The 24,550-nt window shown below is 45.4% G+C and overlaps 1 protein-coding gene across 1 annotated transcript in view; it reads left to right on the forward strand.

Annotated features, from left to right (window-relative positions):
* Positions 1 to 12,050: 12,050 nt before the first annotated feature.
* The window catches only part of trpm3 (transient receptor potential cation channel, subfamily M, member 3), a gene marked incomplete at both ends in the record, with an annotated part of 106,434 nt that continues 93,934 nt past the window's right edge, over positions 12,051 to 24,550 (forward strand). The window contains 1 exon segment of the mRNA XM_079750609.1: positions 12,051 to 12,140. Coding sequence (XP_079606735.1) covers positions 12,051 to 12,140 — 90 coding nt within the window.

The raw sequence follows: 24,550 nt of genomic DNA on the forward strand, positions 1-24,550 counted from the left end.
AGAAAGCTTTTTTTTTTACTATTTTCAAAACCATCTATTTTTAGGGCTCCCTGTTAGGCAAGGGGAGGCAGTGGACGGTGAACTTTGTTGGGACGGACACAAGAGCGGCTCAAGTGACCTGTGGGCTGGAGGGTGGGGCAGGAGGCCAGGTTTTGATAAGGTCACAGGGCTGCCTACCTTTGTTGTTCGGAAATAATTCCTCCTGACCACAGTTGACCTTCTAGCAGCCACGAATACAGTGTGTGTGTGTGTGTGTGTGTGTGTGTGTGTGTGTGTGTGTGTGTGTGTGTGTGTGTGTGTGTGTGTATGTCTGTGTATGTGTGTATGTCCGGTGGGTGTGTGTGTGTGTTTCTGTCAGGGTGAATGTAAAGAGTCCCAAACACACATCCAGTCAACTCAGATTCGGTACGCTGTGAATCAATGTTAAGAGAACATATACAAGTGCACATTAATGACCCAAAGTATGATTTAAAACGTTTATACACATATTATGTCAGCTATGTCGACCACTGACATGATTGATATTTTCGATGCTTGCTTTTTGTTATTTTGTTATTTGTTTCAGACACTAATCAGTGTAAAAGGCACTGTCACTGTGCCCTGTTTGACTCTGTGCCCTGCTGGACTATTTTCGAACTGTGATGATAGCGAGCCGAGGGAAACAGCACTATTGTTATGATGAGGCTTTTCCCCATGAAAGAGACTGTGTGACAATGGTTGGGCATATTCGGTTCTTAATGCTGTTATGCAAATCAACCTAAGAGAGTTCCCACCTAACAGTGTCCTCATGCGACTGTGGCTGGCAGCCGGAAGGTTCTCTCTCATGCTGTGTGTCGATGTGTGTGTCGATGTGTGTGTGTGTGCTCTCTTCATGTCTTGTCTTTCTTTCTGCACAAGATGCTTGTTGCCCCTATCGCTGTTGGTCTGTCTCTCTCTCTCTGTCTGTCTCTCGCTGTCTCTGTCTCTGTCTCTCTCTCTCTCTCTCTCTCTCTCTCTCTCTCTCTCTCTCTCTAAAAGGAAAGGGATCTCGTTCTCATCCTCCAATCCTCTGTCACTTAAATGGTTTGTTAAAAGCTTTGTTCAGAATCTATTGAAGCAGGCTTGGTGGTGATTTAAATGGAATTGGTCTTCGCATTAGTTATCAGTAATTGTATTTTAGTGCTTCATTGTCTCCACACTAGCTTCCTGTAGCCTTTCTGATTTCTCTGGCTTGAGTCCCATAGGAATAAACACTATTGTAACGCTACTGCTCAATTGTTTGAACCACACACCGCAAACACCGCACCCACACACACCCACGCACACACAAACACGCAAACGCTCACATTTGAAAGATGGGCTTGTGACCAAATCACTATCCCACAAAAATGAAACAGACAAAAACAGAAATATATATTTCAGAAAAAAAACATGTTTCAGCTGCTCTTGGTGTGGATTTGTCAGATTACTAGCCGAGGTCATGATCAAAGTCTATTTAAACTTCCTTTGAGCACACTCCCTTTGAATTCGTTGCGCTAATTTATTCCTAGCGTCATAGCGATACAGACAGAGGGTGTGCGATCATGTCTCGTTTCAGACTGCTTTCAATTAAAAAAAAATGTTTACTAAAATGTCATGTGTTCGGTAAAGGCCATTCTCTATGCACAACTGGAAGAGGAATGTGTATCATACGGGTGGTTATTGGGACATTCCAGCCCTCCCTCCTTTCCCCATTACCATACTTGATCTAAAAAGCGCTCTCAATGTTCCCTTTCAACAGTTTTTGAAATACACCTCAATCATTCACCTGCCTAAAAAAACCTTCTGCTCGCTGTTCTAGTTCCAGAAAAACATCAACACGTTTCCCAGAGCAGCCCTGAGATCAAGCCGCCCGCCTCCCATCCCCGTGGATCCCCTCGCGGTTGTCATGTTTTGAGCTCCGCCTTGAAGGCTTTGCTTCTGAAGTCTCCGATCCAGGCAGGAGGCTTCGCGCGTGTCCCGGCAAGCATTTGCTGGAACGGTTTAGTGCCAGGAGGCGTTGTCATAAAGCCCATTACCAGAGGCCCCCCAAACCAGTTGGCCGCAGGATCCCAGCTTTATTGCACCAGTCGCACAGAAGCATAATTACGCCGTGCCTACGTTGCTACAGCAACGGCTAGGTTCCTCGTTGGTTAATGCTGAATTTTTGTCAGGCAGATCGCGGACATTTTGTTTTTAACCGTGTGTGTGTGTGTGTGTGTGTGTATGTGTGTGTGTGTATCATGACGTTTGTGTGTGTCATGATCTGTTTATGTGTGAGTGCATGTGTTTATCTGTGTGTGTTTGTGTGTGTGTGCGTGTCATGATGTTTGTGTGTGTGTCATGATCTGTGTGTGTGTGAATGTATGTGTTTATCTGTGTGTGTGTTTGTGTGTGTGTGTGTGCGTGTGTGCGTGTGCGTTGTACTGGTTAGTTGTACTTGTGGCTTCTCATTATGTTTTCCCAGCTTACTGGATCGGTTCCCTGCCTCTCATCTCCCCAGCAGTACCTACAGTTTGGTCTGTAACCGATACTGTAATCCACCATGACGCAGCTTGCCAAGCCCGAACCATTAGAACCGCACTGGGAGAGCAAGAACACGGGAGCTCCGAACCTTTTACTCACACGTCAACCATTGAAACCAGTCCGCCTGGGCGAAGCAGGCTCACCCTGCGTATGCATGTGTGACGGCTCTAACATAGCGCTGGTCCAACCACTCCCCACTCACCAGCTGTCACACGGTTGGGTGTTGGGGTGATGAGACGATGAAGAGGGCGCAGAGCGCTAGGTGAAGAGTGGTGCTGGACTCTGCAGTACCTCCAGCAGCGCTTCATTATTCTACTCCTGGCACTAAGTCACGTCCGCACGGCTCTGCTGGATCCCAAGATTGGATCAGCCAGCGCCAAAGCTAATCTGCCGTTTATAGATTTGTGTGTGTGTGTGTGTGTGTTTGTGTCATGACGTGTGTGTGTGTGTGTGTGCGTGTCATGATGTTTGTGTGTGTGTGTCATGATCTGTGTGTGTGTGTGTCATGATCTGTGTGTGTGTGAGTGTTTGTGTGTGTGTGTTTGTGTGTGTGTGTTTGTGTGTGTGCGTGTGTGTGTGTGTGTGTGAGTGTAGGTGTTTATCTATGTGTGTGTGTGTGTGTATGTGTGTGTCATGATGTGTGTTGGTGTGTGTGTGTGTGTATGTGTTTATCTATGTGTGTGTGTATGTGTGTGTTATGATGTGTGTTGGTGTGTGTTTGTGTGTGTGTGTGTGTGCGTGTGAGTGTATGTGGTTGTGTGTGTGTGCGTGTTTGTCTTCCATTGCTTTGACCACTGAGTAGCACATTGAAGAGGGATCGGGGGGCTTGAGCTCTCAGACTGGAGTGTGGCACTGATCTCCTGTCAGGCCGACCGTGAGAGGTGGAGGTAAAGCCCCCCCCCCCCCCCACACACACACACCCTGTCCTCCACCCCCATTCATTACCCTCTCTTGTTGTTCTTCATCGACCCACAGATAAACACACTAATCAGCGAGCTGTGATTAAAAGGACATTACACAAAAACCCATCTGAATGTACCACACAGATGGAAACACACACCCCATCTGCATTCTTTTATTCGGGCACTAGCCTAGACTGGGCAACAACACACAGTCACAAGGGTGAGAACGAGTGTGATTTAAAACCTGCAAAACACTTCAATCATAGCCTCTGAAAGAAAAGCTCTTTGTTTTTAAGGTCTGTAATTATGACAGACGGTGTGCCGTCTTAGTTCAGGTGCCGGGGTGGATGGATGTAAGGGAAGACCACAGCGCATCCTGAGCAGACGTCCTTACTCCTCCATTACCTCGGTTGTTTCCTGCTCAATGGATCCAGCTCTTCAGCCCCCGACTGCTTTTCCCTTCTGCTGTGAGAAAAATCACGACGAAACTTTGAATGTACGAATGCATAAGAAAAACAAAACACTGCAACGAATCACTTTGGCGCCTTGGCATGGTCCCATTATGCAGCTCCCAAGAGACAGAGAGTGCTTTGTTCTGGTCCTGTCAGGTGAGTTGTCATTGAAATGAGCCTGCTGGCACGCCCTACCTCCCAATTGACTTCAGTACCGTGTTCCTCTCTCTGCCAAAACAATGCATATTCTTATCAACTTACACAAATACGGAACATTATGTTTTTCGTCGCACAACCGACTTCACACGCAATGTTTCATTTGGTACATCCCTCTCGTGGCGCTGGCAACAGGCGGTTAGGGGACTGCCTAGGTGGCGTTTGAACGCGTCAAGTCCCCTCCGCCCTGGGTAGTGACGAGCGTATCATCCATTATTCAGGACCAATTACGGGACCAGGATCTCCGTAATTATGTCACGCTGCGCGCCGCTCATGCCCAACTCAGCACGGAGGCGCTTTGATGAAAAAAAACAGTTTTTAAACTGTCCAAAAGCGTTCCGCACACAGAAAGGGCTTCTCCAAAACCCATGTGCACAACGTTAGACACGCCTTATGTAAGAAACCACAGCTTTATAATTATGGTGATTATTTTTCTTGTGTGACCGGACTTGTTAATCTTCAGACCACACTTGATGTGAAAAATGGCTATGATCCCTCTGTTATGGTTTAAGTGCGGTTTTAGCATCTTAGCCAAACAGTAGTTCAGTTTCAGTCCCTGTGATTTACTCAGAGCAAACTTAGAGTCATAATGACGGTACTTAGCCCTAATCACGACGCACGACGACAACATTATGTTTACAATGTGCAGCAGAGCTGATGAGATGTTTAACATCCAGATGGGGGTTCTATTTGCAAGATATATAAGTGTCCCATTTTGGATAACATCCAAAACCTGCTGCCTGCACAGTGAGAGGGAATTAGGCTTCAAATACAAGTCATATTATTGTTAATATTCAATGAACTCAGTAATGCCTCACATCTGAAGATTCTATTGAACGTTTTTTTAAAGGTCAAGAATATTCACTCTTCAATGTGTTAATATGGTGCGTAGGTCGCATATCTCACCAGAGCTGCTGAAAGAGCTCTCTGTAAGGGTTTAACTTAATCTCGTAGCGCATCCGAATTACCTTTGGAAGACTCCTTGGGTTTATTGAAACAAGACTTAATTATTCTCAAAATAAATGTACTCAAACCTCCATCTGTATCTTTTCCACCTTTGTCTGCAATCTATTCTATCCATGACAGCGTCCCCCTCACCCTCACTCCCTTCCCATCAACCCTATTTTTTCGCCATCTGTCTCTGGCAGTTTTTCAATTGAAGCGGTCTTTCAACTGTGGTCAATTTAAGTCATCTGTTTCATTCCCTCTCTCGCAGCCACTTGCGGCGGTCACTTTCACACAATCAACAAGTACATTCCTCCCTGGATGGAGCGGATGACCTTTAGATATCATTGGCCTCTGATTGGTCTCTTGGTTAACCCAAGGAGACAGATCATTACTTGAATTGTTAGTGTAGAATGATTACTCTGTACAGCACCACGGATCTGCTACCAGGACGATCTGTCAACCCTCTCCCCTTACCTACAGTCTGTGCTTATTTATTCGGCTCCTGCTTTTGCCTTCAATCCTCTTTCTCTTGCATCTCTCGCAACCCATTTGGTTTTATTCTCTCATACACCAACATCCCTTCGGCTCCTCTCCTCTGCTTTCCTTTATTCTCTGCTCTTCTCCTCCTCTCTCCTCTCCTCTCCTCTCTTCTTCTCGCCACTCCTCCCCTCTCCTCTCCTCTCTCCCCCTTCCCTCTCCTTTTCACTCCTCTCCTCTCCTCTCCCCTCCTTCCCTCTCCTCTCCTCTGCCAATGTGTTGTTGGGAAATACAGAAATAAAGTCAAATAAAGACAAATCAAATAATAGTGTGTGGGGGGGGGGGGTCAACGCAGGGTTACAGAGGTGAAAGAGGAGGGCGGGTCCCAATGGTCCCACAGACGGCTGACGAATGGTGCATGTGAAGGACCCCATCGATGAGTCTATAAAAGGCAGACGTTTTAGACTAACTGTTGGAGAAGTTCAACAAAGCGGAACACAAACTGATTGTTTCCAAGGCAACTGCATTCTGACTCTGACCGGAGTCCTGGTCACCGAGACCAAGCATAAAGAGAGACAAAGTGTGTGCTCTGAAGGTATTTTGCCTGGATGAAGTGAGACTGTGTGTGTGTGTGTGTGTGTGTGTGTGTGTGTGTGTGTGTGTGTGTGTGTGTGTTTCTTGTGTGTCTCGTTGAGAATGACAACGTTTTCGAGAATCTGGGAGGATGGAAATGGGGTTTGAACGTACACACAATGTGTGTGGATGCACGTGTGTGTGTGTGTGTGTGTGTGTGTGTGTGTGTGTGTGTGTGTGTGTGCTTGTGTGCAGTCTTTGTGAGTATCAGGGGGAAATCGTTGTCTCTCTCCAGACGGATGGGAGCCATCCCCAGCAGAGGTCTTCCTGTTACCTCGGGGGGGGGGGGCAGAGGAAGTGGGTGGCCAGGGTGTGTGTTTATTGAGCTGTCCCCACCCAGAGAGCTCCCACTACTGGGGATCACACAGAGGGAGAAAGAGGAGGACTGGTTTTATAGAGGAGTCACTCATCAGGTATTATTTCTCCAAGTATGAAGTTAGTCTTCATGAAGGCCAATTTTGTCACCTCGATTCGATTTGTTCAAGAGCATTTTTTCTCCCCTTCCAAACGTTTGAATTGCTGATATTGTCGCAGAGTTCTCTGTCGATGTGTAAATGGAAAATGTATTGATTTCCGTCAATAAAACAGCTTTCCCACTCTTCGAGAATAAATTTCCTTTCAACCAGTACAACTGCTGAACTTTAAACACCTGCTGTACGTTTATGCATGAGACATCAATATCCCAAGAGACACTGTGTGTACGTGCATGCGTGGGTGTGTGTGTGTGTGTGTGTGTGTATGTTTGTGTGATTGCGTGTGTGTTGTGTGGGTGTGTGTGTTGGGTTTATGGGTGATTCAGTAGCAGCAACCAGCAACAGAAAATACTTGAATCACTCTTTGTAGTAAATAAATAACAAAACAGGAGAGTGTTAAATGAAATGCTCTGAGTAAACCCCCTAATGAAAAGAAAACCAATTTATTGGTCAGCAGCACGGGACTGACGTCACAGGACTCTCCAGGGGGTGGGTGTTGATCTAACACCTGCTTTGGATAAACAACAGCTAACAGTCTGGGGTAAATTATTCAGCTGCAGTTTGGAACAGGCTGTTATATACAGATATGCTTACACCCTCAGATACCATGAGGGATTGAAATGTAACTTTTAAGTGCGACTTAAATGAGGTATAATAATTGTTTATTCAGTACAATTGAGCAGGGGTTTGGATGAGAACAAAAGCTTCCTGAACATCCACCACTGAGGATGATAAAATTGGTCAGGTTTCTGAAAAAAAACGTTTCTGAGTATAGATTTTTTCATCTGTACTTTTATTTATACCACATGCACACAGACACACAGACACACAGACAAAGACACACACGCACACACACACGCACACACACACACACACACACACACACACACACACACACATACAGAAACACAGACACACAGAAACACACAAACACACACACACACACAGACACACACACACACACACACACACACACACACAAACACACACACATATAACACACACACACGCTATGCAAAAATACACAACATAAACTACACACACTATCACTCTGGAGGCGTACCTGATGCCTATGCATCAAGGGTGGGGGGATTCTATGATTTTCCGAATAAGCAACATTAGGTTGGGTTTTTGGGAGGGAAGATGAGTGACAGGTGGAAATGGGTTTCTATCAGTGCTGTCACAGTGTCAAGAGGTCTCGCCTGCAGCACGGATGTTCGGAGAAGTAAGTTGGCATTAGAGCACACCAGCTCAGTCCTATTATACACAGGCACGCATGCATCGACAAAACTGTCCTCACACACAAACACACACACACACACACACACACACACACACACACACACACACACACACACACACACACACACAAACACCTTTTTCAACAAGCACCCATTGACACACTCACATGCATAACACATGCTCACATTCTCTCTCCCTTCCAATTTCTAAGGGGATATTGCTTATAAATATTATACATATTTTAACCCAGTCATTTGCAATAAATTGCCTTCAGACTTGCCTCTGCACAAACTGCCAAATGATGTTCCCACTTGGGAAGCTGATTCAGAGTCAGGTGGTCGCGTCTCAGGCCTGTTGTTCTAAAGAATTTCCAATGTGGTGATAATCACACTGACTTTATCAGTGAGGGTTGAGAGAAGATTACTGTACTATAACTGCTTTTCTGCTGTCCGCGCTAACATGGTCAATTGGTGCCCCCTAGTGGGTAAAATATGTCACTTTTCAAGAAATTCCTTCGATTCATATTTATATTGAAGGAGTCTCGTTCTTGGTTGTGTAGCTTTTTTGTGATATTCACTCCCTGATAACACTATTCTTCGAAAGAGTTTGGATTATATACAGCCCTATAGAAAAATGATAGCTGAACTACACTAGACCTGATTGCCAGAATCTGTACAGGGTATTGTATAACATAGGGTTGCCATCTAGAGCCAGAATACAGACAATGCAGGAGAAATGTACGGGTGTATATTACAGCTGGGGAGCGTGTGGCAGGTCTCTCTGTCTCTCCCTCAGCGGGCATCTGCAGAACTGACACAGATTTCATAGGTAGGCTACGTGTGTTTCTGAGAGGAGATAAGGCCAGCTGCCACTGAGATGGATTGTCATCTCAGTGGCAGCTCCCCTTGGCAGCATTCTATGGTGCTTCTTTACGAGGAGAAAAACTCATCTGACACCTTGTCTATACAAATAAATAAATAAAAAATAAATATGTATTGAGGAGATATCCAAGCAGCCAGCATTGGCTTTATCAATCTAGCCAGCACTTCCTGCTGCACGATAATTATCGTATTTGCGCGCTAATAGTGCCCTCATTACAATCAATAAGGTTCCTTAATAATAATTTGATAACTTTGTGACCCTTAGTATAAGTAGTTGTAATCAGTCTGGGATGTCTCATTCCGAAATTATCAGCGTTCAGGCATCTCTTCTCACGTGACGTTTGTCAATCATGCTTGTCTCCATGACGATCTTGACTCGCGCGCGCAGTCTCCAAGTCGATGCTGAACCGCAGACAACACGTTATTGTAATAGTTTAATTGTTTAACCTGAAGTTTATTAACAGCTTTCAATGATAGGATACTTTTATTTCAGCGAGTCCCGTAAGGCTACCACTTTATCGCATCGTATAACGACGTCGACAATTCCCTTTTTTAAGCCGACTGTCGTAGTTATTTGGTTATCGGTTATCCGGCTAACCAATTCATCCGACAAGATCAATATCGACGAGAGACAACCACACGGAGCTGCCGCCACAGACCAATGTGTAATTATGAACCTTTAATAGAGGTAAAGCCAAAGATGAAGGACAACATGATTTAGGTGAGTTCGTTACACAATCAAACGAAAATGAGCAACCTGCTACGTTAGCATTGTAACGCGAGGGGCCGATAAGAACCGAAGTACCACGAGGGGCGTCACAATTATTTCTCCAGAGTACCAATAACGTTTCCACGTTGTTGACAATCTGACAATGTTCGTGGATCCACTAACCCAAACAAGGGATTTTGCTTAAATCATGACAACAATGGCTTTCAACGCCGTAGAATGGCGCAAATTGCTATTTTTGTGTCAGGCAACGGAGAGTCAGTCGGAGCTGCTAACTGAATTCCCGGTTAACGTTAGTTGTGTTCCTAATACTGCGTCCACGTTCGTTGATTCATACTTTTTTCGAAGTTGGAATACATTTGTGGAAAGCCTGGTGGGGTTAAACTACATGGAAACGTTGATTGCATGGAAAACATCCCCAGCTTCAGAGCACATTGTGAATTCTGCCATTTAGCCTAGATGTATTCTGCGACCCCTAATTTAACAATCACATTCCGCTGGACGCTCTCGTTCACCACCGGCATATATTAGGGATTTCCGGCACTCTAGTCTAATTTTCTCAAATAAAAAAAATAAAACATTAAATGTTCTACAAATAGAAACATTTGTGATAAATTTACATAGTTCGTGTTTTAAAGTGTCCACTTGACATTGGGATTTGCGAGCTAAAATCACTCTTTCACTGCGTTGCTCTGGGGCATCTCCAAATTAGTCACTGCTTTGGCTGAAAAATGCTTATATTATACAATGTAATGTTATCCAAATTGCAATCTAAAGCACGGTAATCTAGTGGTGTATTATATATATGTCACTATATAACATGAACCAGGCACTTTGTTTTAACAGAGGGACTGGATGACGGGTTCTGGTGTGTGTACCGAGGGCAGAATGGAGGATGCATGTGACAGGCAGCATCTTGTTTAGTCATCAACACCTCAGAGCTCTCTGTGCTTTGATCTCAGCATCAGAGGAGCGCATCACACTGAACCTCTGCCGAACCAGTCTGAACACGCTATTAGACCTCTTCATTTGCATTTCATCCGAGTTTACCTCGACAGCGCGGCTATTGTTTTGTTCTTGTTTTGGAATTGAGTGTCTTCCTGAAAATAGGGATTCAGCAATTGAAACTCAGCGGAAATAAACTACATTTGAATCAGTAAGTGGCATACTGTTCATGAATAAATGTACAGACTAGGCATGGCTTGGTACTAGGGAATGAAACAATATAGAGAGCGTAAACGCACACACCTGTGTTTCCGTTCGCTTGTTGCGCAAACTCAAAATTGACTAGGGAGTTAAGAGGGACCTAAACAGATTTGAGTGTTTTTTGTGTGCCTTAAGTCACATGTAAAATGTGTAACTGATGTGTACAGATGATCAAAATATTGACAATACAGTCTTTTACAGTGTACACTCACAGTCCCAGTAATGGTATCGAGCTCTGGCTGAATCGGTGTGAAATGACAGGGATGAGACTCTTTCCCTGCTTCTCCTGAGGACCCTCTCACTCTCCATCTCTCTCTCTTCCCACTCTTCCTCTCCCTCCAAGCTTGATTGCGCAGTCTCTCTCTCTCTCTCTCTCTCGCGCGTGCTCTCTCGCTCTCTTTTTCCTCTGTTACGCTTTGCCTTCTTTCTCCATTGCGCACAAGCTCTCCTTTTCTCCTCATGTTCCTCTTCATCCTTTTTTTTTCTGATCCTTTTGAACAACTCTCTCCATCCATCTCTCTCTCTCTCTCTCTCTCTCTCTCTCTCTCTCTCTCTCTCTCTCATCTTGAAGACCGTGTGGCTTCTAAACCCTAAGCCGCTGCCTGTCAGAGGGCTGCTCAGTTTATGCGCTCGGTGCTCCTCTCCTCTCTCCTTTGTGCTACACTGTGTGCCGCACTGCACTGCTCTCCTCTCCTCTCTTCTCCTCTCTTCTCCACTTCTCCTGGATACCCCCTCTCTCTCTTTCACACTCTCTCGCTCTCTCCATTCTCTCCACCTCCATCGCTCCTCCACTGCGTTATTCCTCCGGCTCTTCCATTGCGCACTGCTGTGCCGCTCCGCTCCTCTCCTCTTGCCTTCTCCTCCATCCTTTCTCCTGTTTTTGGGAAACACGGGGCTTGTCGCCTACTTCTGTATCTGCCACCCTGGGAAGGGCTCCGCGCTCCAGGTTCGAAGGAAGGTGGAATCCGATGGTTGCGCGGGGCGCTCCACGACCGACTGTGGGCGCGCGGACCCTTTGGATCTTTTTGCGGGCTGACGCGGTGGCGGAGCGCGTGGGGAGCAGGAGGGTCCGGGGAGTGGGAGGTGAGTTGAGGGCTGCCCAGGTGTGAGCCTCTCGCTCTTGTTTTTTTTTTTTTTTTTTTTTTGGTGCTACATTTTCTTGGCGCGGTGCTAATCAAGGTTTCCCTCGGCGCTGGCTGGCTGTCGTCGCTTGCCCGTTCGACGGTCATGCGCTGGGACCGAGGCGCTTTCCGTTGGCTGGAGTCGGAGACCCCCTCCCCGCTTAGCGCGCCCCGCGTGGGGGCCGCGTGGAACCTGGCGCCGGGCGAAGACGTCGGGCACCAGGGGCCCCGCCGGGCACCGCCGGCACCATGAACCAGCTGGACGCTCCGCGGCCCATGAACTGGACCATCAGGAAACTGTGCCACGCGGCCTTCCTGCCCTCCGTGCGACTGCTCAAGGTAGAGTCCGACCGCGTCGCCCAGGGGTTCGAGGAACACCCAGCGGGGGAGGGGAGGTGTGTGTGTGTGTGTGGGGGGGGGGGGGGGGGGGGGGGGGGGGGGGTGTTGTAACTGCCTTACGAAAGAGTAGAGAGATGGAAGCTTATTTGGTGTGATTTGACGGATGGAAGGAAACAAGCTAAATATATCTGGTGGGAGAAAAGGTGCCATCCTCTTTTTCCTTTTTTTTTTTTTTTACTGTGTGCTCGTGTCGGATAATCGTGCCATGCTCACACTGGATGGAGTTGTGGGGGGGGGGGGGGGGTTGTGGGATGGATTAAAACACTGGTGGATGCTGAGATGCTGAGCTCAGAAATTCAATGTGTCTGTCGGTGTAGTATGGTAGCAAAAGAGTCGGTAGATGGTGTAGTGGGCACCACAAGAAGGACAAAGTATTGAGTTTGGATTTATGTTCACACAGGTCACAAAATAAGAGAAGAGACAAGCGTGGGATGCTGTTCCACTAAGTGTGTGTGTGGGAACAAAGAATGGTGCAGAGAATGGATAAAAGTGAGAGGTACATCGTGGGGTGCGAAGGAAGAGGGACGGAGCGAGAAGGAAAGAGGAGAGATGGTGAGATGCCAGAGAAAGACCAAAGGTAGAGAGACAATGGATAAAAGCAGGCAGAGAGGCAGGAGTGAGAGAAAGAGAGAAAAAAAGATGGAGTGAGAGAAGAGAGAGAGCGAGAGAGCGGTTGCTCCCATTGGAAGAGTGAGAAACATCGAAACATCGAAGGAAGAGAGGACATGCATGAGGGAGACTTTCAAGAGAGGAGCAGGAGAGATAGCAAGAGAGAAGGAAAGCCAGAGAGACCCAAGAGGGCTCATAGGGGAAATTTTGAAGGCTATGTTCCAGTAAGTGTGATGAAAACGAGTAGTGCGGCAGTAAGGAGCGAGAATAAAGTAGGATGGAGAAATAAGGATACATGATACAAGATTTTCACATGTTGGTTAATAGAAAATAAAGAGCTCCACAACTTTGGGGCAGCCCCACGCAATTAACTTGTTCGTGCCGATTTGTGATGGACGCTGCTTCCGTCAGCATAAATTTGATGCATTGGCGGCGTTAAGTAATCCCAGGCACGAACGCCTGCAAGTATTTGCATAAAGTGTGAGTAGAGCTCCTTCCGCAATCACGTGGACGTTTTTGACTGGTTGCACTGGGCTGTTGTGGCGTGTAAACTCCAAACCTCGCTATTGACAATGTTCATGCTTCAGCTGTCACCACATGTAGGCCTTCCATGAGGTCCTCAATTGTTGCTCGTCTTTAATCAGCTCTTACAGGAGTGGGTTACAGGACCGCCAAGGTGTTCCTGTGCTGTGGAACTGGGAAGGCACATGCACACACATTACCAGGTCCTTCATTTGCATGTGTATGCACTGGGCATAATAAGGTATCATTGTGCTCCGTTCTTGATGGGTTGGCTGGCTGATGTTCGGTGGGTGTTCCTGTCCGCTGTGGGAGCTGGGGGCTCTCACAAAACATTCTCAAAGCTTTTTACTCCTTAGGAAAATGGTTCTGTCTGAAATGGATACTGGTTGGTTTTGGAGTAAATACACGTTAAATGTTTTGATCAGTATTTTGCTCAAACTTTTCCCAGCTGTCGCCAAAAGGCTTGCTGTGTGTGTGTGCTTGTGTGTGTGTGTTTGTGTATGTGTTTGTGCTTGTGTGTGTTTGTGTGAATTCTCCTCAAGAGACCTCAGATTTTGGTGGGAAATTAACCTTACAGGCCTGGCTGTCATTATCTTCAGACATTTCTAAAGGATGTGTATTTTCCTCCTGGACCGCTTCAGACGATAAGACGTGTGGGTTTTTCATTCTCTTCAAGGCGACAGATGTGTGTGTGTCTGTGTGTGTGTGTGTGTGTGTTTGTGTGGCTTTTGCTTGTATGCGTGTGTGCACATATATGCATGTATTCCCTGCAAAGCGTGCAAATTTGATGAAACAGGCAGGAGAAGAAGGCAAGTGGAAAATGACCAAGCAAGAAGAAAACTTGCAAAGTCCTCATCTTTTTCCTTTCCTAGACTCCAACTGCCACAAGCGTTTTCTAGATCATGCATCGGTCAGTTCATCTGACTCATGTGTTACTCCTCCCTGTTAATAGTCACAGTAAAACAATCAACTAAGTGTGTCAGGGACAGTGTGAACTAATTCAGATTGTAAAAACGGATCAGGAACAATGCAGTGTGGTGGGCACAAAGTTCTATCATTGTGTTTGTGTGGGTGACTATGAGTTGTGAGTTTGAGCAGGGCACTACCATCCAATTTGTCGAGCGAAAGCTGGCTGAAGTTCAGCAGTGCGATCCCAAGGCTTACAGGCATTTATTAACTTAGCTAAGCAGATATCTTGAAAAAACGAAGCCTATTTTGAAGCTGAAAGTCAGTGTTAGGCATGTCTCTATGTTGAACAGAAGTGTGCTGTCTTATCTTCACGGGTGCACATTTGTGCGTGCGCAAAGAGGGACAAGTGTGTTTTTCCTCGTCCTGTGCGTGCGCAAAGAGGGACAAGTGTGTTTTTCCTCGTCCTAAATGGAAACTGAACACTGTTCACCATTCAGTGCGACCATGGGGATACAAGGGAAGAAATGGACCGGGTTCCAATTAAATTCCGGGTCGTATGCGTACGGCACTCAATGTCATGGTTAAACAACCTTTTACTAAGGTTTTAGCTTCATTAGCCCCCCAGGCCTTGCAGCAATGACAGAATATACAGCCATTTCACCATATGAATGAATCTCCCGGCTTGTTATGAAATTATGGATGTGCTTTAGTCTTGAGGTGACCCCGAGATATATACCCGATCTCCCCTTCGCGTGGAGGGGGGGGGGGGCGGCCGCGTGCTGACTCAGGACGCGGCCGGTGGCGGTTATTAACGATCCCACGCAGCCATAACTCACCTCACCGCTGACAAGAGCATTCAACAAGTAATTAAACTTGTTACACCGGCTTCCCATCGACCTTTCAAATGGCAAAGCAATAGGTTCCGCGGCACTTCGCTCAAGAGTAATGTATCTGTTTAACAAAGAGGGAGAGGAGGGGTGGGAGAGCCACGCTCTCCATGTTGGGAGCACCTAAAAGGGAAATGAGGCAGTTCAATAGTGTAAGTGTTTCCTCCACAAAAGGCTGTTGGGTATCATGCCAGAAATGAATGCATTACACAGCGTAACCAGGAGTGATGCCATTCTGTGTGTGTGTGTGTCTCTCTCTCTCTCTCTCTCTCTCTCTCTCTCTCTCTCTCTCTCTCTCTCTCTCTCTCTCTCTCTCTCTCTCTCTCTCTCTCTCTCTCTCTCTCTCTCTCTGTCTGTGCCTCTCTCTCGCTCTCTCTCTCTGCCTCTCTCTCTGACATTTTCGAATATAAATATTTATTGATTCACTCAAAATCACCACTCTGTCACCAAGGGCTTCCAACAAGTAGTTGCAAACTGGAGGCAGGGTTATGCTTCCGCTCGCTGATGAAAGCACCTGCCTTGATATTCTAGCATTAAACAACATCATTAAGTGTTGTATTGGTATTGTCTGGCTGCCAGGACATTCATACGGTATATCCTGGATCAGGGACCAGTGTGTTTTTTCAGTGCAAGTTGGTTCACACAACATTACCATATCCCCGCGGCGTTCTGTGATATTTAATTAACAGGCGATCGAGATAACCTCAATGCTCGGGTCAATTTAAATGAATGGTTGGATGATTAACTGATTGAGGCGAATCAGATGGAGGGTGAGCTCTGCACATAGCGCTAGCCCAAGTCCCAGGGTCCCACAGCTGTGGGAAACAATATTAGCGGGGAAGACATCTTTAATCACTACTGATGACTGCTGAGAATCTTTTGGCTTTCTTTTCTCGTTCAATCTAATCTATGTGAATGCAATCTACCCCCGCGTCTTTTCAATCAGGCGGTCTATTCTCGTTGTCACACTTTGTATGGGAGCATTCTAGCTGTGATCTCCAGCTCGTAATACAGTCCCGTTCACTTGGTCCTAGTACACGTTTGATTGCACTGATGAAATCACAAGCAACACAAAGATAAATTTCTTGTTAAATAAACATCAAATAATATAGTAGAGAAAATATGTGAATGTGGTAGTACATGAAGGCACACGCATGCACACACACACCGGCTTTGTTGATTCTCTCCTCTACATTATCCAAGTGTTTTCTGAGGGAATTAGCATCGTATGCAAAATGCATAGCCACAGGAATTGAGAGGCACAGGGAATTAAATACATCAGTGTATACAATTTCTTCTTTCTACATGTTCCACCTGAATGCACGTTCATTCTGAATCCATAGCAGCGAGGTAGTGACAGTATTTTGGTGTTCCTGATCTGAATTCAAGAGGACACTGATACAGTTATATCAGTGTTTTTAATTCGAGACTTATATAAGTAAAGCTATATTATATATATATATATAAGTCAAATTCTGTTAGAATTCTCATATGTTACACTGTTTATGGATTAGATTAGACCACATCAGAACATTCTTTCCATTACATTTAACAGACACCAAGAAAAAAGGAACTAAGAATAAGAGTATGAGTTACAGTAACTGGAAAATAATTCAGAATAATAAAGTGTGGTAGTTAAATTCGAATCAATTGGAAATTGGCCAAGCTGAAAATAAGGAAAGTCCAGTTTGCAGACTGGACTCATCTTCAGTTCTGCGGTTCCTCTTGGTCCCACAGAACCGGTACCTTATTCCCTCAACACCTTCTGATCCATGATAAAGATTGTTCTAATTACCTGCATGGCTCAAAGACAGTCCTGCTCATCGTCATGTTCCCTTTGGCATGTCGGGGAATCGCAGCGCCCATGTAAATGTAACCTACTTTCATCAGGACCAGCCCAATCATCCATGAAGGACTGAGTTGCTGCGTAGCAATATGTTGGTCTGGGTACCTGCAGCCTAGCCTGGAGACCGTCCTGATCACGTGACCTCACGTGACCTCACGTTCTGTTGCGATTCATGGATCGCCTCGACCTCTAGCCGCCCACATCCATTTAAACTGGCGGGAGAACTCGCCTTGGAGACAAACTCCTTCAGCCAATCAGGGTAACTCATCGTCCGATGCCATGGCGGTGCGCTGTTCCCCGGAGCGTCTCTTGATTGGTCCAGATTAAATTGTAGTTTCAGCAAATTGAGGTGGACGGCTGGAGGTCCAGGCTGCTTCGTAAAGCCAAACAGAACGTGAGGTCATGTGATCAGGATGGTCTCTTGGTTAGCCTACAGCAGGGATGCAGCTAATAATCTTCCATTTCTTTTAATTCGGTGGATAAACCGAGTGCTTAGTTAAATCACATTGTTCAAGCACAAGCATTATTTTGTACTAATGCATTCCATTTTTCATTTCATGGTTTCACACACACACACACACACACACACACACACACACACACAAGATTCAATATGTCTTATGAACGCATTCTCACACGTACATTGTATGTGTGGGGGGGTTCGAACACTAGTGTTTGCATTATCCATGAGCTTCTTTCCTCACACTCTTGTACCTAAAGCTCTCTCCACGTCCATGCAAACCACTAAAGGACACATGCTGAACGAGGTCTGAGTGAAACTGACATCCTAGTCTCCGTGCACGTGCCTTCTGGGGGGCCTGTCTCTTCCTTCACCACCTTTTGTTTTCCTTTTCCCCGGCTGGGGGGAGAGAGGCAAGACCCTCCTGTCCTCTTTGTTGAACTTTCTGCCTTGTGAAGTGTCTCCAAAGCTTTCATGTTCAGCTCTCTTGCCTAATCTACGAATACCGTCTTTATGAAATCTCAATTAGGCAGGACATTATCTCTGTAATGAGACAGACGGAGGACGTAAGATGACAATTAGGTGCTCATTTTCTTTTTCTTCCGGCTCACATAGACTTTCCGCCTCTGTCGATTGGAATGGCTCGACAGCACTCAGAGGAGAATGCTGAATGATTATATTTGTAATATGTATAGAGAGAAATTGTTTGATCCCATTTGAATTGTTTCAAATGGTAAACATATGTTTACACAATTTGAAAGAGGATTTTGCAAGTCCAAATTAACGACTGCGTGAATTTAAATCAATACATGTCTGCAATGAGGCGTAGCTGTGACACTTTTAGCCCTCCATAACATACACATTAATATACCCAGCCACACACACACACACACACACACACACACACACACACACACACACACACACACACACACACACACACACACACACACACACACACACACACACACACACACACACACACACACCTTCCGCCTTCCAGAGGCAATCGTAAATGTAGTGACCCTCACAGTGAAAGTTGACCTTGAACTCTGCCAGGGAGCGTTCCATTCCTGTAATTAAAGACTATTAAATTCTTCCAAAGTTTGAAATACATACACAATTGTTCTTCATATGCACATAAACAGGTGGTGGACATTATTGTAGCAGAAGCATTTGTATGCAGCATGGCTAGCAAACACCATGTGTCCATAAACAATGTTTCATGTGTCACTGGCACACCGATATGTGCATAACTGCATGTGCACAAGCAGTATGGCTGTATGTTTTGGCCAATGAGCGTCCACCTATTTCATGCTTGGCTTTGCCCCTGGGACAACATGTTTGGTTGCTCCAGGTTGTTGTTGATCACTCCATGTAAGGGGAGAACGAGGAGGGAGAAGGGCTTTAGATGAATGCATACTGCTATCTGATTGAATCACTCCAATCAATTAAACTAAGTACCCTCTGTGCGGGCCACATCTATAATGTGTGTGTGTGTGTGTGTGTGTGTGTGTGTGTGTGTGTGTGTGTGTGTGTGTGTGTGTGTGTGTGTGTGTGTGTGTGTGTGTGTGTGTGTGTGTGTGTGTGTGTGCGCGCGCGTGTATATGGGTCACATGCCAGTGTATGCATACAGTATATGTGTGTGTGGGGCACATGCCAGTGTTCTTATATATATGTGCGTGTACATGCGTGTGTGTCTGTGTGTGTTTGCTTCTGCGCCTACATGTGTATACATTGTCTATGTGTATGTGTCAGAGGCATTGGTAAGGGTTGTCACTAGTTTGCCGTATGGTGTGTTTCTTTGCTTCCTACGTGCGTAGGCCTGTGTCATTACTTTCTAATGTAGCGACATGTCAGAAAAGAGTCATAAAGAGAAATCCAATAATCAATAGGATTCTAATTGATCACCACACTGCTGACACATGAGGTGCCCACGGCTGTTTGGTAATTGGAAGCGGGACAGGGGCTTAGCCCAGACGTTTGGGGTAGGTGGCTCCGGGGGTATATTAACTCCCGGAATTGTTTTTTGATAAACAACCTATATTTTGTTTCCTTGGATGCACTCTTGCACCTTATTTACACTCAAAGTGTATGTTCGAAATTGTTGAAAAATTGAAATGTGTACCTCAATAAACCGTTGTTTACTTTACAGACAAATACTTTTTTGATATATTTCATACAATGTACTGTTTCACTATTCCCCTCCCCGTCACCTGCTGCTTTCTCTGTGTTCTATTTCTCTCAATTATCTACGGCTATCTTTCCTCTCTGCGCTGCTGTCCCTCCTCTTCTCCCTCCATCATATGCTGCTGTCTCTCTCTCTCTCCTCTCTCCATAATCTGCTGCTGCTCTCTGTCTCCTTCTCCATCATCTGCTGCTGTCTGACTCTTTTCGCTCTCTTCATCATCTGCTGCCGTATAGCTCTTTTCTCTCGCTCCATCATCTGATCTCTTTTTCTCGTTAAAAGAGTCTCCAATAAAACCAGTGAAGGTGCGTTCACTGGAGATGGGTTGAGACCCCATGCAGGACCCACAATGTTTCCCTATGGGGCGCCCAACCTAGAGATGAGTTGCTGTGGAGGGGACTGGCCTCAAAGTCAAAATTATTACTACGTTGATGCACCACATAACATGACACGCCAGCAATTATTTGCAGTACAGTCCAAAAAGAAAGAATGTATTAAGGAATGGCTGATTTGTTGTGTGTTTTAGACTTGGTGCTCGAGAACACAACATCTGACCTTGGGACGCGTAGAGTGTCAACGGTGAATGCATCTTAAAGGGTTAATGTAGGCGGGAACAACCTGCGTGTGGGGGAAATTGCAGACTCTTTGATTGGCTCTGAGAAGCTGTTGGTATTTTTTGTCTGAGCTGGAGAAACTGTTTCATTGCAACGCGACTGCATTCTTGAAGGGATAGCTGAAGTCTTTCATTCTGCAAATACCTTCAATTCAGTTTATTTAACGTGGCAACGTGGCATAACATAAGTATGAATAGTACTGTATTCTGCTAATCCTCGTATTCAATGTTTTGGCGAGCTCCACAAAGGCTTACATAAAAATGATATTTGGGGCTCCACTCAAAAATGTACAAATGAACAAGGGTGATCCGACAGTGAGAGGCCATGAAAGGCCATATGTTGAAATGGTTCGCCTCCATGCTCCACCTGCATGCATCATGTCTAAAGAAAGCACTATAGCCAGGTTTACATGGCAACCCGGCCTCGTCAATCAAGCTTTGCCTACTCACCATCTCTATTGTGGGCGACAATGGCCACCTCCAGCATGTGCTCCTTCTTTGTCCAGCTGGACCCGCTGAACAGGCTTCAAATCAGCACCATGGACAGCTACTGCTCCCAACCCAATTCAGTCTCGCAGCGTGTGAGGATATTTTTTAAACCATTCAGATCCTGACTTTGAGACCCTGGCCTTGAGACAGATGATATTCCCTTGGGGATGGGCCTTGTTACTCATGTATGATGAGGATGTAATAATTACTAATGAGTACAATGGCATTTAAACTTTTACATTTGACATTTGATTCACAATTTTATCCAAAGAGACTAACATTGACATCACATACATGTCATCAACAAGGATACCTATAGCTGGTAGTCAGCTGTAACATTTGAGGAATGAACCACGATGGATGGGTGCCAAACACCCTAGCCACCAGGCTATCCTGCCCCCATACAGAGATACTGTAGGACTGTAGTGAACATCAGCAGGCGTTGCATCAGGCTGCGCTGAGTGGCTGTGAAACCTCTCAGGGAACACTCTGTCACCACACGACCTTGTCCACCCTTCAAACTATTTAAAAACTCATTCTCTAAATGCAGCCAGTTGACTGCTGTGTGTGTGTGTCATGCTGTACGGGTTGACCCAGTTCAACACTCCACGCTGCCACACTGCCGGTGTCTGTCCTGGGATGGGTTCCACTCCTGCTTCAGAATGGGCTTCAGCTCCTGTTGTACTATAAAACTGGTCTGAGAGAGTGTTTTTTCTTGGTAAACTACCACCAGTCATACTGCTAAGTAATTTAATAGGATTTTGTCACGCTTAAAAACCCCAGAGAAAGGTTGGGCGCTGCTGTGCACATCACTTGCATACAATTAGTGAGCAGTGCTTGATATAAGCGTTTTGCATTCTCCGCCTGTGTGCAATAATCACCTTCCTGTGACACTCTTAACACTGCACCCTAATGACAATGGATCCCCATAATGCACTGTTTGCAAATTCAATTAAAAACCAATTGACTGAAAGGTTTTTTGTCTAATCGTATTTTCCGTGGGAAATTAACGTTATAGTCAAAATTAACCTATTATTGGCATCTAGTGGCGCATTGCCGTCCCCACAAGACAAATATGAACACCAATTTTTGTGACTGTGTTGCTGATGGTTTTATCCTTGTGTTGGGGGGTTCCTCCACGCAGCGCTTGTGGTTCAGCCTACTGCTTATGCAGTAGGCTGAACCACAGAGCGAGAGAGAGAGGTATTTTACTATTCCGAGTGTTGGAAGTGAAGAAGAATACAATGCGTCATGACAGGCAGTCTTTTAACTAAACACTTTGATCTGAGACGGAGAGCAGCGGAACAACGTTGGCTCTTTCTCGCTCTCTCTCCCTCTCGCTCTCTCGCCCTTGCTCTCTCTGCCTGTCTTTCCTCATTCAGTTTCTCGTTCCATCGCTCTAGCTCTTCTCTCTATACCCCCGTTGCGCTCTCCTCGAAGACACCGCTCCCGCTTCATCTAAACGTCATCACATTGATTGATCGGAAATGTTTACTGCTTTTTATTTGATGTATTTTGGATCCTTCTAAGAGCAGACAACGCACACCTGACCTTAGCTCTTACCAACAGAAAGAGAACACCATACTTTAGGCTGCTTCCTCCCCTCTGGTGCCTGCATTATCGTGGGCCGAGGGGAAGACATCAACGACTTGGCCACACCACAGAATGTTGGTGACTAATTATAATTCTGGCTTTTGAGCTAATTATACTCATGTTGTTTAGCCAGCGAACGCAGCCGGCTGCAGGGTTGCGCATAGCCTTCAGCCGTGGGAGAAAGACACACACAAAACACACACTCGCACATTGGCGCTGGACTTTTAGTTAATAGCTTAATGATCCATCCTTGGTGGCTGCTCAGTTCTTTATCCAATTCTACTAGCGTTTTATTGGTAATCAATTCTTGAGCCTCTGGCTCGCAGCGGTTTGAAACCTGAAAGTATTTGTTTTTCACGATTCAGGAAGTAATTATCAAGTCTCAGTTAGTAATGCGCGATATAAACGATATACGATATAAACGATAAAAAAAATGGCCTAAAATAGATTTTAATTCTATTGCTCTATCGCGATAATGCATGTTGATGACGCAAAATACAATGTTTAATTTTTGGTTTGGTGCGGTTCCATTTCACGTTGCAATTTTCGCAACAGTGCCAGAATTTGTCAACAAACCCGCATGTGTGCAAAGAACGTTAAATCATTGGACAAAAAGGTCCGGGGGGGGGGGGAAGCACCGGTGAAAGTAAACAATCATTGATATCCAGCGTGATAAACATTGATCTGCGGAGCGATCCAACTCCTTCTCCCTCATCCTGACTCGGAATGTGTTAAATGCATCGGCATTTTTAAGTTATGTTTTCCAGCATACTTTTTACTTTCTTTTGTCGGACCGTCGGGTGGTGGCTCAACATGGAGCAAAGAGGAGACGGAATGCCTTTTGGATATCGGAGCCAAATATCCAATAGACGTTCCGTCTCCTCTTTGCTCCATGTTGAGCAACGTCTCCGAGACCACCTCTCCGGCTGGGTCAACCTCCTTTTGATCGATAAAAAATATCACATAATCGACAAAAATCTTAACAATTAATGATCGATCATCAATTAATCATGCCCATCCCTAATTGTCAGTGTCTGTTCCTTATCTAAAAAGACACCAGTTTTTCCTGTTCTCTGCATCTTGGGTGGCATTTAAGAACCAAGGACTTAAACTAAGTGTAGTGCCTTTTAGAATGGTTTGCACTTAAGGAAAGAAACCCAATACTAATTTTATTTATCTGCAACATTATGTTGAATGATTACAGTGTTTCACAATAAATGTTCTCGAAATGACTTGGCTTTCCTTAGAGTCTATGTAACCTGTTCTGAAATGGTTAATTTATGATTTTATATCGTGATATATATCGTTGCATTGCAAGATGCTGCAATGTATATCGCAATATGGATTTTAGGCCATATCGCCCATCCCTAGTCTCAGTCTCTTCCGCTCAATTTCTAACCATGTGATTCGTCCTGAACGTCTGAGAGATAGAGAAAGTCAAGACAGACAGCATCTCACTGAGACTCAAGACATGATTCTCATTGGCTGTTAGCATTGTCACTCACGTAACCATAGCCATAGCATGGGGGAACCAGGTTTATTTTCATATTACATATTCAGTCCGGCGGTATATCTTTCTTCTTTGGGAGGCTGCTGTGCAATTGTTGGGAAAACAAAATCTCATCTAAATCCTGTTTGTTTCCCCAAACAGGATTTCTTTTTAGAAGTGCTGTTCGTGGGGCCAGCGTATTGTCTGTGAGGGTTAGGTGGTGCTCACAGTAAATCACTCTTTTCAGGCTGAAAAACCTCATTGGCTTGCACTGCACCAGATATCTCTTTCTCTCTCCCTTTCCGTATCTCATCCACCTCCCCTTTGTCTCTCTAGCTCTCTCTCCCCCTTCGTATTCCCCCATTGCCCTGGCTCTTGGCCGGCGTGGTGAACATGCATCTCGCTCAGTGAACTTGATTCAGAGATAATTGTCTCTCTTAGGCCGTTAACAGTGGGAAGTGAATACATCAGTAACATCAGGACAACTGGATGCCTTGTCCTCTGCCTTCTCCCTTCTAAAACGTACCAGAGACACACGTACGCATACACAAACACACACGCACACACACACACACATTGGTCTGGGCCTAAGGATTGAGTCTTGCTAGACTTTGAAAGAGGATTTTGCAAGTCCAAATTGACAACTGTGTGAATTTAAATCAATACATGTCTGCAATGAGACTTAATAGCTGGTGTTAAACAGTGGGCTCTCTTGGGCCACGGTGGGCTCTCAGACAGATTAAAG

This window comes from Pollachius pollachius (genome assembly GCF_949987615.1).
Source record: "Pollachius pollachius genome assembly, chromosome: 1".
Taxonomy (NCBI): domain Eukaryota; kingdom Metazoa; phylum Chordata; class Actinopteri; order Gadiformes; family Gadidae; genus Pollachius; species Pollachius pollachius.